The sequence below is a fragment of the Cheilinus undulatus genome, linkage group 12 (genome assembly GCF_018320785.1).
Source record: "Cheilinus undulatus linkage group 12, ASM1832078v1, whole genome shotgun sequence".
Lineage (NCBI taxonomy): Eukaryota > Metazoa > Chordata > Actinopteri > Labriformes > Labridae > Cheilinus > Cheilinus undulatus.
The window spans coordinates 16,234,029-16,249,438 of NC_054876.1; the positions used below are offsets into that span (position 1 = coordinate 16,234,029).

The window sequence follows — 15,410 nt, forward strand, 5'->3', positions numbered from 1 at the left end:
AACATGACAGTATTTGCATGAAAATGTCATAAATAGAAGCACCATTATAATTATCTTTAAATATTCATAGATGTTAGGTTCCTTGCAAGAAATTGGAGGTACAATTAACTTTAATTTTTGCTTCAAATGGGACATTAAATTCGGGAAAAAATTTATATAAAAAATAACCAGCATTACATTCTGCATTCACAAGCAGTTTAAATTGGCTTGAGTTGTGTTTTTAGTTCATTTATTAGGTACCACTATTTGTATTTGAGTTCAACAATATAAATGTTGGTGTAACATATAGTAATAATTTGTTCCTTATGTAAAACTATAGGTAATTATGACTGTTAAATTGAAAGTATGCAGCAATTTGTAAAAATGTGGCCCTCTGGCAGCAAGAAAAATGTGACCCTTGAAGTAACTAAAACTGATAGATGTCAGTAAGAGGGGCAAACCTGTGGAATATAAAGATATTCTCTTTTTTGTTGTTAAAAATAAAGCTTACTAACCAAAATATGGAGATGTCTTGTCTCCTTTGCAAGGGACATGCAGAACAGTGTATTCATAATGCTACAAATTAAAATCTAGAGATCAGACATTAAATTCCATGAAAAGCTCCAACACTGTGCATAAAGAATTTTTTAATGAATGCAAACATTTAAGTGTTGCTATTTGGAATTGTTTAGAAAAAAAATCCTACTTTCCTTGTTTTTGTAGAGGTTTATATTAATTAAAATGAGTGACATAAAAATGATCACTCCCTCCAATACAAAAATTCATATCATTAAATTCATATCAATTCATATCAAATTGCGCCCCTGGATCGACGAATTCTGCTGTCTACCAGAAAATCCTGAAGGCCAACATCCGGCCATTAGTTCATGCCCTCAAGCTCAAGCGCTCTTGGGTTATGCAGCAGGACAACAACCTGAAATACACTAGCAGTTCCACCTCTGAATGGCTAAAAATAAACAAAAATTAAGGTTTTGGCATGGCCCTGTCAAAGTCCGGACTTAAATCAAATTGAGATGCTGTGGTGTGACCTAAAACAGGCAGTTCATGCTGGAAAACCCTCCAACATGGCTGAGTTACAACAATTCTGCGATGAAGAGTGGGTCAAAATTCCTCCACAGCAATGCAAAAGAATCATCACCAGTTATCACAAAGGTTTGATTTCAGTTATTGCTGCCATTGGTGGCACAACCAACTATTAGGTTCAGGGGGCAATTACTTTTCACACAGGGCCAGATAGGTTTGGATTTTTTTCCCCCCTTAAAAAATGTAATAATCGTTCAGACACTGCATTTTCTATTTACTTGGGTTGTCATTGTAAAATATAAAAATTGGTTTGACGATTTGAAACATTTAAGTGTGATAAATGTGAAAAAAAAAACAGGAATCAGAAAGGGCCCAAATACTTTTTCACAGCACTGTATGTGCTCAGGTGATTATGCATGTTTTAGTTTTTAGCTTTGTTTTTTGTTCTTAATTGCTTATTTAGCTGATTTTATCAGAACCTCAGTACTTCGTTTTCATTCCCTTTCATGTCATCACGTGGTCGAATGACAACAAAGAATCCTTGAATGCTTTACCTGTAATGTCATGAACTGTAATTGCAATGCATAAGTTGGTATGCTATGATCATGACTCTATTTGCTTTTGCTTTTGCTTCATATAGGTCAGTTGTGCTGTTGTTTCAGAGTGCATACTGAGAAAGTTATATTGCTTGTAAGAATGTATAGTAAGTACTATGATGAAAAAAAAAAATTTGCAGGAAAACTAACTTTCTTATCAATTATTCTTTAGAGCGATACTGTGGAAGAGGAGGTAAATGCTTGTTTGTGACTGTGAAACAGTTTTCCTGATTTATTTTTAGCTGTTGCACATCTGTACATCTGAATGAGATACCATAACAGGCAGTCAAGCACTTCTCTTGCTCCTCTTGGTCCTGTACAGGCATTAACTGTTCTGCATGTCCTTCTGGAGACATCAGAGGTCAGGGTCAGGTCCTCCTGTTTGGGGGATTTCAGGGACACTTGGGCGGGCAGATGGCTCGCTTCAAACATCTTGATCCTGCAGCATTATCTTCTAAACTAGACAGCACTGCCATCTTCAGTTTATCAGACAGCCAGCTCTTCATTATGTTGTTCAGTTCACACACTAATTGCTCAACATGAAGAGGCTCTTTCATGCATAATTCAAGCCTCTTTTAAACCTTTAAAAACACCCTGTCAGCCTCCAAGGATTGCCACAGATTTCAAGAGAGCAGATTATGACAGAGCTGCACAAGTGTGTATTAAAATTTATTTTCTATTAAATGACCTGCTTGTTTAATTATGAGCTTGTTGTTTTCCTTCCCAGAGTCTGCCATCTGTTTTCCCTTCTTGCTCCCTGTTGCTCAGGGATTGTTTGGGCTACAGTCCATTTAGCCCTCGCACTATGTCCTTGTGAGCCACCTGTTCAACCCCTGACGCCTCAACCTGTTTATCCCACAAGGCTCTTTTGTTGCCTCATCTCTTGGTATCTCGGATTTGTTAATGCTAACCTCTCATTCGTTTCCACGTCAAAGCAGAAGCGTTTGTCGATGGATTCGGTTTTCCGGCGGATGCAGGACTTCAGCGTCAGCTGTGTGGGGCCCTGCAGAGAAACAGACAGAATTAGGAAGTGGTTGGTCAATGTGACGATCACAGCGGGGCAAACAGATGTTCACTTAAGGCCTAAAGTGGTTACAATGTTCTGAAAATTATATATTTCTCTTCTTATGAAGCACCTGTTTAGTTGTAGTCTTCTGCTCACAGGGCATCATGACCAGCAGTCTTCCCTCTTTGTGATACTTGCAGTAATATTTAACCCATGTCATGCCCAGAGCCCCTGTGGACAAAAAAAAAGATAACAGGCCTTTTCAGAAAGGAGTCATGCAAATATCAAGTTTCTGTGCAAACACTTCATAAACTTACACTTCTCCTGACAGTACAGATAACCCTCCATGGGCACAAAACTGTGCATTTTACAGATCTGAGATGGATTTCTCATCCTCTTCATCAGCTCCTCCATCTCTTCACGAGTGCTTTCGTAATGGTTTCTTGTCTGCAGGAAAAACAGACAGCACTTAGGTTTAGGAAAATTAGATTATATTCAGTCAGAGGAACAGCACTGCCACTAACAACGCTTACATTCTGCAAGCTGAGCTGTAGTTCTTGCTTATATGGCATGAAGTCCTGAGTCATCTCCACTGTCAGATTGTTGAGTGTTAAAATGCTGTGAAGGAAGGCCAACACCTGTCCAAACAAAGCAGGAAACAGTCAAGACAATATTGAATAGTGCAAAAAAGAGCAGAAGAATGACTGCAGGGGCTTTTTTTTGTCTGTGGTCAACTTCTTGCTCTGTTTATTTCCTCTGTGTGCTGTTGCAGGTTTGTGGTAGCACACAGGGAGAAAGCGCGGCTGCTGACAGAACTCACCGGCTCCACCACATCAAACTTCTTCCTGTCCTGCACCTGATGGATCTGGTACACATACTCCACTGACGATTCATAGAAGTTTACCCGCTCTCTGTCCAGGAGATCATCAGCCTGGATAATAAAGAAAATAAAATAAACACATTTTGCTTCTCTCTGTTTGAATATTTCACCACCCAGCTGAAGAACAATTGCTCACCTCTTGTAGCTGACTCTCTTTCTTCTTAGAGGACAGATTCAAGTGTTTGTCCACCTGGGAGTAATACTTCTCACTGTCTTTCTCAAACTTCTTTTTCTTCTCCTGCAGGACAGAATTGAGAAGAGTTATTATAATTCTAGCACTTCATCAAGTTTGTTTAGGTTTATAAAAAAAAAAAAGCACTGTACAACTAAAAACTAACCTCCTCTTGTAATGGTGACATGTTTTTAAATACAGACCACAAGGCAACCAAGTGAGCTGCAAAAAACTACAGAATCCCGCCTGGGTGTCTAAAACTCGTCAGTATAAACCAGTATATCAAAAATGAGGCTTTACTGCTGCAAGCAGGAATATGGCATGAATACAATGAATGAAAAACTCGACAGGGAATGTAGAAAAATATACGTCTACAGCTTCAATTACTGTTTTTTAACTGTGCAACAGGAATAATAAAAGTCTGCTCATTAAAACAATGGATGAAATGGATCATTAATTGTTAACAAAAGAGTTTTATGTTAATTTTCAATACTAGACACAAGGAACACAAGGAAATGAAGACATTTTGCAAGACAGGGGTCTCTAGCAGAGGCCAGAGCTTTATGGGGTCCTTGGCATGTAAACTCTGGGAATCCTTTGTTACACTTTCGCTGTTGTTACTATTAGGGTCTACTTCTTTAAGTCTTGTTTACTTATATCAACTTACTTTTAGTAAAGGAAAGGACTGTTATTCTGAAAAACAGCGTTTCTTATCCAGGATGAAATTAACACTTCTTTCGCCCTATTTGCACAGGACTAGTACCATCCTGAACCTCTAGTAAGTTGTAATAATTGGGAAGGACATCTGTGTTTTTAATCCTGTGCAAATCGTCCGTGACCGTAATTTGCATTTTAAAAATTCCAGGACAAATTACCGGCCATATTTAAGCACACAGGGGTCCACAGGTAATTCTACTCCTGCGTGAATCAGCATCTTTGTAATTTGGGGTGGTAGATCTGTTTTTTATGGTCTTTTTTGTGTGGCAGGACAGAACTGAAAAGCTTAAATAAGTCGTTGCAGCACTGGTACTGCTGTAACTTTAGCAGTGGCTCAATACATTGTATAAATCCCCACAGGTTTTAACTGAAGGTTGATGTAAGCTGTGAAACTAAATTTACTATAAAGGCAGTTTCTGTGGTATTAGTGTGAAACTGGACAGACTTGTCTTTGCGAAAACTGCGGTGTTTTTGGAACGTCCGTGTGGAGGATCGTCATGTTTTTAACTTCAGAAATAACCAAAGTATTTCTTTGTCAGAGTGGCACCCTGGAGACTGCACATAGCACTTTAGCCTGCTCGTATTTCTCTGGGCTGCTGGATTGATTGGCTAGAACTCATTTGACCTCTCAGCCAATCAGATAGTGTTGTGGGCAGAAAATCAGAGGTGAAACAGTGTGAGCTGAGCCACATGAAGCAGAGCCAAGTATTAAAATTTTTTTTATTAATTATTAATTTTGGTGAAAAAACACTGATACCAACAATCACCAAAATGCCAAATCATTGCACTTTTCAAAATGAATTTTAGAAAGAAAAATTCACTAAGCGTATTCATTGCTGCAGCCATGCAGCACCCTTATGTTTCCCTTTAGAAATGTCCATAAATTTCTGCACATTACAGATGTCCCTTATCCCATGCAAACACCACACCAAACAGTGACATAAAGGGATAATTCACAAATTATAAGAGGTCCACAGGTAATATTAGACCCATGCGAAAAGTACTTTAGTTTTACAAATTAACCCTGTGAAGAATGTTCGCACGTAAATAATGGAGGTATTTTTGTCTGAATTTTGTTCAAAGCATGGCTGTTTCTGTAAACCTAACCCCTGAGGAGATTTTAGACATTTATCGAGACAATATACAAATAATAAATGCTGTCAATGACTGTCTCATTTGCTTTACTAGCATGTAAGGATATATCAGCATTAATTTCTGTCTTTGTTGAAACCTGCTTAAAAAAATCAACCTCTAAATAAGTTTTAAGTATGAATTCCTCCACATGTTATTTAGAACCATTACAGCATATAATTTCAGCCGTTTTTTTACAGCCTGAATCTCATCACAGCAGTGAGACGTACTAAAAGCAGCTGGTTAACCAACACCTCAGTAAGAGTCTTTGCATCAGCAGAGCAGAACCAAAGAGAAACCAAAATGTCACACTGAAACTCCCACAGAGCTTCCTGTGGCATTAAACGTTAAATTAAATGCAAGGGAAAGGTACACTGTGAGAGCGTCTTTATAAAGAACTGCTTGTCTTTCAACAAAACATGTTGACAACTAAAAGGGCCCCAGTTTGATGGTGTAAAGCAAACTGTTTAAAGCATGGAGCAGAAAGTCTACAGTTTGTTAACTAAACAGTGCACAATCCCAGCACAAAGCCAGGTGTAGAGCCTTAAGAAGATGGAGGAAGATGCTTAATTGTACATTCGAGTTTTTTGGGCAGGACATTACTCAAAGAAATAAGAGCGCTTATTCCCTCTGAGAGCAGTGTATGCCTGCCTTCTGGTGCATTCTTATTTACCAGGCAGATTTTAGTTTCTATTCTCAAATAGACTGAACTTGAGCCAACCCTTTTAACTTCTCGACTTTCATTGTATCTCTTTGCATATAAAGCACACACGCATGGCACTGTATGAAATATGATGATAAAGGATAAAGTATTTTTTATTGAAGCATTCCAACAACATCAGAAATGATCAAAAAGAGCCAGTGTGAGCACATCTACATGTAGAACAAAAGTGTGATGTCATTAAGTATTAAAATCTCCCAGACTCACCTACAGGATCAGACAAAAGAACTACAACTAGGGTGAAGATTTATTTTCCAGCAGGACAATGACCCAAAGCGTACAGCGAAAACTGCACAGAAATGATTCAAAGACAACAAGGTGAATGTTCTGGAGTGGTTGAGTCAAAGCCCACAACTCAATCCAGTAGAGAGTTTGTGGCTAGACTTGAAAAGGGCTGTTCAAGCCGGATACCTGTGCAACCTGACAGAGCTTGAGCAGTTTGGCAAAGAAGACTGGAGTATGTAAAAACTGACTGAGACCTATCCACACAGACTCAGTGCTGTGATTGCCACTAAAGGTGCATCTACTAAATATTCACTTGGAGCAGTGAATATCTATGTAGTTACTTATTTTACATGACATATTTTTATTTAATTGACATTACTTTGAAGACATCTGTTTGCTTTGACATTAAATAGTATGTTTTTTTTTGTCAAAAAAGCTTAATAATATTGAAAATGATTGAAGGGTAAAACATCAAAGGGGGTTAATACTTTTTATAGGCACTGTATAATGCCAAAACGTACAGGGGATATTTAGGCAGTAAATATAGGCAGAAATGTTGATATCTGCAGATACTACTTAATCAAACCCATCCTGCCCCCTGCTGATCTGGAAAAAATCATACACGCCCTCATATTCTCCTGCTTGGACTACTGTAACTCCCTCTCCTCTGGCATCACTAAAAAATCCCTGTCCCACTTCCAACTGGTCCAGAACACAGCAGCTAGGCTTTTAACTGGTTTTAACAGACAGCATCACATCACACCTATCCTCGCTTCCCTCCACTGGCTTCCTGTCACTTTTAGAATTGATTTTAAGATTTTACTGATCACTTTTAAAGCTCTCAGGGGTTTAGCCCCAGGTTATAGTACTGAGATGCTGACCCCTTATGAGCCTTCACGCAGCCTGAGATCCTCGGGTGAGGGGTTCCTTGTCGTTTTAAAGTCAAGACTCAAAACTAAAGGAGACAGTGCATTTGCTACCAGGGCCACTCGACTTTGGAACGACCTGCCCGAGGAGCTAAGGCTAGCAGATTCAGTAACATTTTTTCAATCACTCCTTGAAACTCACTTCTACAGAATTGCTTTTATGTGACACTTCCTTTAACCTATTTTTATTTTCACTCTTTTACTCATTTTGCAGTTTTCACTCCTTCTATCCTTGACCTTTACGTACATTGCAACCTCATTATCCTCTATTCTCAATATTTTACCCGTTCCTTCTTTTCTCCTTATTTTGTTTTATTGCTAATGATGTGATGTCGTCGTCTTAACTGTGTGTAAACAGTTTTATGTTCATGTCATATCATACTGTCTTTTCGTGGATAATTTCATCTTTTAGTATTTTAACTGCCCTCAGGATCATCTACGTACTTCCCATTCCTTTTACATGTGCCATTTTCGTAGACTTTTGTGTTTCAATTCATTTTGATTTTCTATTTGACTATCAAGACTTTTCTGTCTGGTTTATTGCCAATTTGTTCTTTGTTTTTTGTGAATCCCTGAGTTCTTGTTGTTGTCATGTCTGTTAAAGCACTTTGTAAACATCTGTTTTTAAAGGTGCTATATAAATAAAGTTATTATTATGATTATTATTATTATTATTATTATAACTAACATTCAATTTTTTAAGCTGTTATCTTCCAATACTGGTTACGTGCCAACATCATCTCAAGCCTGAAGTGCTGTTGTGTCCTCAGGATAGGATAGGAATACACAAGTGTCGGACCTGACCCCTCCTCATTTAAGATGAACACACCTCAAGGCAACAAGTTCAAATTCATTTGCTATTCAGTTAACACGAGTATTGGGCATAAAACTGTCAACTGCATCAAGTAGAAAATGGGAGAGACACCTGCATACAGGTGTTTATAGGGCCCAAAGATTTGAAGAAGTAGACATCATACCCTATATCATGATGTCTACTTATGTATATTTAAAAAGAGGTTTTAGGAAGTAGTGTCAAAACATCCCAACTGATCTTCACACTGAACAGGTGCTAAGTTGAGCTCTGACCACTTCTCTTCACAGCAGCAGCTCATTTTTAACCCATAATGTTTTTTGTTATTTATGTTGTTGATGAAGTGGACATCCTGCCGGTTTATTACTTTGGGTTGACCTTCTGCTTTTGACATTTTTATGCTGAAAATAAAACCCCATGTGAGATAACCAATCTAAATAAGGGTTAGATAAAAAAAAAAACTGAGGGTCCAGTGCAAAAACTCACTTTTGTTACTCCTAATTGTTCCTTTCTGAACTTCTCCAAGGGTTTGATGAGCAGATCAGAGGCATTCTGAACCTGGACATAAACAAGAGGCAACAGTTACAAAAAAAGAAACAGAACTATATCATACAACAAATTCCTTTGCACATAAAGTCAGCTGACTAAAATATTGATTACAGAGACTATAATGATTATTGTCTATAACACAGTAGGTAATGCTCCTCTGCACTGTGGCAAACATTGTTTAGCAGATGACCTGCAGTTTTAAAATTAGATGAGTATCCAGTAAACCCAGTCTAACAGGAAAAGCTACTTCTAATGACATGAATGGATTGCTGAAGTGTAAGCCAAGATTATAAAACACAGAAGATTAGACTGTGTCTTAGGTTAGCTGGCATGGCAAAAGAAGAGAGAAGTAGGAAACCCGTAGTTAAAAAAACAAAGTTGGTCAAAAATAAAGACAAAAAACAGAACATCAACTTCTGTTTCAAGCATAAAATAAAGTGTGCGAACGAAGCGGAGCAGAAGTGATTGAAACAGCCGGAAAATGCATCAACACTCAGGAAATGTATAACGCCTAACAAAAAGGGAACAAGAAAATCAATAGGGGAACTGAAATTAAAGTAATACACAGAATTCCCCTTAACACACTCACTCACTAACAGATAGTATCAAGGTGTGTTTGCATATCTTAGGATTTCAATTACCAGACACAGATTGGATACCTTCTACACTAAACAAAGTGTCAACTCTGGAAATAGAGAGAGTCCCTCTGCAACAGAGTCTGCCAATAGTTTCCCTCTAAATGAGTATTATCTTTAATACCGGATGTGTTAATTTGTTTTCTGAGGAGTCGAATAGGATGCAGAGTCAGTGTGGAGGATGTTGATAACCCACCAGCATCATCCTGTCATGCTCCACTTCCTGCAGGAGTCCCGCAAACTCCTGAAACGACTGAGCTGTGGACAAAACAACATAAAGATGATGAGCTGGATAAAGACTTTGCACATTTTTATCTTAATGGTCCGACACAGGAAACACACACTGGGATATAGGCCTGCTTCTCCAGGGTTTTCACCAAATAAGAGTTAATGATGATTAAATTTCCAGCTACTGTTAGGATAGAAGCAGTCAAGCTCGAGGGCACAAGTTTGTATTTTTCCAAACATTTTTATTTCCAAATTTCTCACATTGAAGATCCAGAGGAATTACTGCTTGGCAGCCTAAAATGTTCCTTTCCACTGAGGTCAAACATGCAAAGTCTTACTCAAACATAAATTATTTATCTTTTCAGTAAACAGACAGCTCAGCTGGAATAAGGCATAAGATGTTCTGCAAGCCCTTTAATATTTAGTTAACATAAAGTATTGGTGTTTTCTTACCGATGTTAATCTCATCGTCAGTCAGGGAATCACCGATGACGTCGAACTGGAAATCTCCAAGTGTTTGGGAAAACTTCTGCACTGCCACAGAGTAAGCTATGAAAAGAAACGGGTCATTTAAGCCATGTATTTATTATGCAGGATTATCTTTATTTTGTCTTTTATTCCTGGTAAAAGGAGAAGAAAATAGATCTTTCGCAGGAATAGGCAGTATGACCTCTGTGCATAATCCCAGCTATGTCTGGGTTCATGGTAAAGTCCATCACCTGATGTACATGCCTAACATCTTTATAGGCATACTTTACTTCCTCTTTTAACCCCCTACGCCAGTCTTTTCACAGCTTTATTCATATCTTTGCCACACCTGTGCCTCTAATCATAAACAAAGTGCAGGTTTCACCATTTTTAAAGGGGGATGGGATGAAGAAAGCACCAGCAAAGAGTCCTATACTTGGGATGTGAGATTAAACTGACTTTCATGATTATGTGTTGGTGCAGCTTGCACTCGTGACCTGCTCTGGCTCTTATCTGAGCTGAATATACAGAGACCCTCACCACTCTGCTGCACCTACAATGGCTGGTTCTGTTTTCGAGGTCAAAAGCATGTCACTGCTGATTTGGACAGCAGAATTAAATCTTGGTGGCTCAAACCAAGCTTAAAAACCACAGTGACCCAAATGTGTGCTGTCACTGGCTCTGGTCCATACTATCTGATGGACTGGTCCCAAACTACAACCAGCAGCAGAGGGAGATCAAACTCACACAGAGAGGACAGGAGAAGGCATACATGGGTAGATAAATATCCTGCAGGAGAAGACAGCTGGGTTGTCACGTGGTTATAAAGCACATCTGTATCACATATCTGTTCTTTAAAAGCTGATTGTATGGTTTTCTCCCTTGGGAGCACTTGCACCTCCCTGGTTGTGCTTTCCCAGCCTCCCACAGTGATCCTGAAGGCCCTCTGAAAGGCCCACTGATGCTGCCCCAAATGTCAAGCGTCATGCTCTATGCAATTAGCATAAAAAGCTGCTGCTGACCCAAAAATAAGAGGAGCACAGTGAAGCATGCTTACCCCTGATTGCGGTGATCACACTGTTGCCATCTTTTATCAACTCTTTCAGAAATTTGCTCGTCCTCTCCAGCTCCACTTCATAACATTTCAGAGTCTCCCTGAAGTCCGGGCTGTCCAGATAGCAGTCACTGAACTCCAAAGGAGGATGCCCCATTTTCTGGGCTGTTTTTTGTTAGACAATGGAGACAATGAGTTTGTTTTAGTGAGCCACGCAGCCTACGCTCGTCTACAGCTCACTATTCATCGCTGCTCTCTCATCTGGCCGGAGGAGCTCTAACCGTGGTGTCCGTGGGAGCCTGCAGCAGCCTCTGGTCGCGTATAAAGTGAACCAAACAGCGACGAGGCGTGGGTTTACATCTACTTCCTCCTTTTCTCTCGTCTGAGCGGTGCTGAAACTGTAATTTAATTGTATCCTTTGACACTTTTCCTCGTTGCAGCGTCGTGATTAGAAGAGCGGCTTGAATCCTTTTGGACGCGTCCCATTCCGAAGTACGTCACACTTCCTTGAGACCTACGCTTGTCCTTTAAGTTACTTTTTAATATGTAGCGTCAAAAATCCTCTTTTATGTCCCAATTTTGATATCAGTAAACATATACATTACGAAAGGAAATATAAAACGCAATCAAAAGTAAAAAGTTTCCACAACAAGGTTACGAAAAATATGAACCGAAAGGAACCAACTGGCGATGGACACACTAAAAACTCCCTCTTTCCACACCCAGGAGGTTCTTAAAGGGCCCGCTACAGCTAGAGAAATAGTCACGATGGGCTTTCAGGGAATCTACTTGACACGTTGATGGACCAAACAAATCTGATGTAACAGCAAGAGAAGTAGACTTTAAACCATTGGGATTGAATGATTTCCTTTATTACACCTGTAATTATTTTATCATGGATCTAATTTGGCTAAAGTGTCACAAAAATGGTCAACGAATGATATAATATCGATATATTCACCTTCTCTTAACACAGTGTTCACACAATCTGACAAAAGGGACACAGGAAGGCAAAAATAAATAAATAAATAAAAAATAACGGCTACTACAACAACCTCTATGACCAAACGCGTTATGTACCGTAAGTATCCTGAATAACTAGTGATTACTGTGAAGACATGTGTAGACCTAAACTGTGACACGCAATAACCACTAATAGTAATAGACCAAATGGAATACATTGTCAAGATTTAAGATTTTTTCGTGTCCTCTACAAAATAATATATTTTTACTGAGTTGCTAATCATCTTTGTATTCCTATTTAGGATTTGATTAAATGTTTACCTACCAACAGTACTTACTGAGAAATATAATCAAACAAAAGGGTTAAAACTGTTTGTAGTTTTCTGAGCTTGTCAGCTGTTAACGTGAGCAATCAAAAAAGGTGCTTCAAGTTTTAATAGTTTAATTTGAAGGGTATGCATTACTTAAAGATTTGGATCTATGGGCCAGTGGGCGTTGCCAGGACGTTTGAGCCCTTTCACACAGCCACAGTCAGCATTGTGATATTGCTGTAACCATGCCTCCATTTACACAAATAACCCCCACAAACGCTTGATATTAAGGTTGCAAAAACTGTCCTCTTTTAATACTTTTTGGTATCACACAGTTTCAAGGGAAAATTCTTTTGAACGGCTGATGAATGAAAATAATATTATTTTACTCAATAAGAGAAGTGCATAACGAGACCATAAACGTTTCAGTACCCAATATTGCTTTTGTTCTTGTGCAAGTTAGACAATGTCTGTGAGTGTCTGCTGCAATTTTCTGGATAATACAGAGAATAAATTATCAAACTTTTTTGCCCAGGAATTCTAAGTTGTCATAAGGGTAACAAAAAATGAATTGATATCAGCTGAACTCATCTAATATTGTATCTAATATTTAATAATGGCATTATGACTATTTTGAACTCTCTAATGTTTAAATTATATTAAAGTAAGGCATCATTTTATATAAAATATTTTTTCTAGAATCTAAAAGGTTTCTTTTGATTTTTAGAGATGATATAAGAGCTATAAGAGTTAAGAATCAAATGTATTTGGTCAATTTTCCTTTTTTAGAAAACAGAAAAAAACAGATTAAGGCTTATAGTGTTCATTTTAGCCCCCCTTTCTCCAGAGGTCCCCTAGTTAATCAGTCATCAGTTTTACGCCTAGCTTAAACTCCATGGCCAGAGATGTATGTTTATGACCTGAAAAATTGGTATATATTCCTTCCTTCCTTTTTAAGTTGCTGCAGTGTCAGCAGTGAGCAACCTCAGGTATAAAACTTCTTGAAAATATGAACACATATGGGCTCAGATTGCTTAGATTTGAATGATTTATCTTCCAATGTCAACACTTTCTGTTTGGAGTTTGTTTTTCCTTAAATTCAAAAGTGTGTCAATAATCTGGCTCACCTGAAAGATTATGATATGCTGGCTCTTTAACATATCATGAGCACCATGTGATTATTCTCCAGGGAGACAGGTCACACCTGCATGTGACTGGGTGTGTCAGTGCACTGAAGATTAAGCATTGTAATCTATTTGGTCTTCTCTGTTGCACAGAACTTGCTTATACAAACACTGCAGAGTCTCTCACAGCACACACTGAACATTTATATCAAACTGCATGTGTAAGATATTTAAGATTAAATGTCAGAGGGTCTAAGCATAAATATATCACAATGACACAAGTAGAGGTACTAAAACAGTCAGGTTACATACTTTAGAAAAATTACAGAATCACCAATATGTCTATAATTATAGATTTTAATATTATGGGTGTAGATATTGATCAACGCATGACCAATGTGCAGGCCATCCAGTACCGAAATGTTGTAATGACCGCAAATGGCCTCCAGGTGTCATCCTTTAGACTTTACTAAAGCTGGAGAGAGCGATAGAGAGAGAGGGAGGGGGGGAGAGAGCTGACACACTTAAGACAAGGCATTAATAGGCTCTCATTTTGAGGATTAAGACAACCATAATCTGCGTCTAACCCCCTTTCATTATATGGTTGGCTTTTTTTCAATAAGACAAAAGTGGAAGCCGTGGCAAGGCAGCTGATTACATAACAAAAGCTAATGACATGACTGATACGTATATCATTCTCATTCCTGAGTGTTAAATCTGGTTGAAATCATGTTTTATTCCAGAGAATTGATGAGTCAGTGTCTAGGTTACAGATAAAGCAAAGTATGGCAGCACCAGTGAAACAACAAAAAAATACCGTACCACATTTAGTCTCCATTAAAAAGCATATATTCAAAATGATCCCCTTTGTTATATCTGCAGATCTCTTCCACAATGCATCGATACGGTTGTTATAGTATAGATTTAGAAGGCTGTGTTTATTTGTGTTTATTATACCTCTTGTTACTGGTTCAAATCTCTCTGGTGATAAGGCTTTGTGGATCTTACAAACAGTCCTAGACTGATCAAAGGATGCCCAACAAGGACTGATATTGGGCCTCCTCAAATTATTGGTATCTTTTTGATTAAAAATAATATTCTTCAGTATCAAGAGGGCACAAAGGGTCGAGTGCTCGTCGTACGTATGCCTGGGCATAACATTACACCAGACTTAGAGCCACAAGTTACCGCCAACTTAAAGTTTTACCTTGAACACCAAATGGACTTGTGCCCTGTCTGAGTTACACCTGAGTGTATCTTTTATGCCTAGGATTGAGTAGGTGTAACTTTAAAAGTTGGACCTAACCAATGTATTGTGAACAGGGAGCATTTCTCTCACTGTGGCACCTTTTCACTCTCAGTAAGCTATGTTATAGTCATCTGTTTAAAGAAAATAGTGATATATTATTCAGTGGCTAAATAAACCATGGGAAAAAAATGACTGCATTGATTGATGAAACTCCTAATTCAAGACAGCAGAGCAGCAGCAAGGGTCATATTAAATCTTGTGTTTCTTTTGGAAATTATGCTTTTTTTGTTTTGACACACATGATAAGAGTGGGTGTAGCTTCTGGGTGACTGCTCTATGCTTTGCTTGGTGCTCTCAGTGTAAAGTTGATGCTAGAAGTCGGTCGTAGCTGTGTTTGACTGAGTAGATAAGACCGACTTGAGTTCTGACCAGCTGGTGCACTCAGCCCCAGTAGTGTAGGGGCTCCTTGCTCAGGGGCTTCTGTCCTCAAAGCAGGTGGCCCAGGTTCAAATCCAGCCTATGAGTCTCCCCAGCTTCATATTCTATCCACTGTCTTTTTTTTCCCCAAAAAAGGCATAAAAGCCTAGAAATAAATCCTAAAATTACAACTGGAAGTTCTAC

At 38.6% G+C, this 15,410-nt stretch overlaps 1 protein-coding gene across 2 annotated transcripts in view; it reads right to left on the reverse strand.

Moving 5' to 3' along the window:
* The window catches only part of LOC121518631 (oligophrenin-1-like), a 38,785-nt gene extending 27,034 nt beyond the window's left edge, over nucleotides 1-11,751 (reverse strand). For both annotated transcript variants that reach the window (XM_041801075.1, XM_041801074.1), the window contains exons 1-10: nucleotides 11,146-11,751; nucleotides 10,074-10,169; nucleotides 9,589-9,650; nucleotides 8,695-8,766; nucleotides 3,642-3,743; nucleotides 3,446-3,556; nucleotides 3,159-3,263; nucleotides 2,943-3,072; nucleotides 2,756-2,856; nucleotides 2,531-2,622 (exon numbers count right to left, since the gene is read on the reverse strand). In XM_041801075.1, coding sequence (XP_041657009.1) covers nucleotides 2,531-2,622; nucleotides 2,756-2,856; nucleotides 2,943-3,072; nucleotides 3,159-3,263; nucleotides 3,446-3,556; nucleotides 3,642-3,743; nucleotides 8,695-8,766; nucleotides 9,589-9,650; nucleotides 10,074-10,169; nucleotides 11,146-11,299 — 1,025 coding nt within the window. In that variant the 5' untranslated portion in view covers nucleotides 11,300-11,751. The remainder of the gene's footprint in view (nucleotides 1-2,530; nucleotides 2,623-2,755; nucleotides 2,857-2,942; nucleotides 3,073-3,158; nucleotides 3,264-3,445; nucleotides 3,557-3,641; nucleotides 3,744-8,694; nucleotides 8,767-9,588; nucleotides 9,651-10,073; nucleotides 10,170-11,145) is intronic.
* Nucleotides 11,752-15,410: the final 3,659 nt, after the last annotated feature.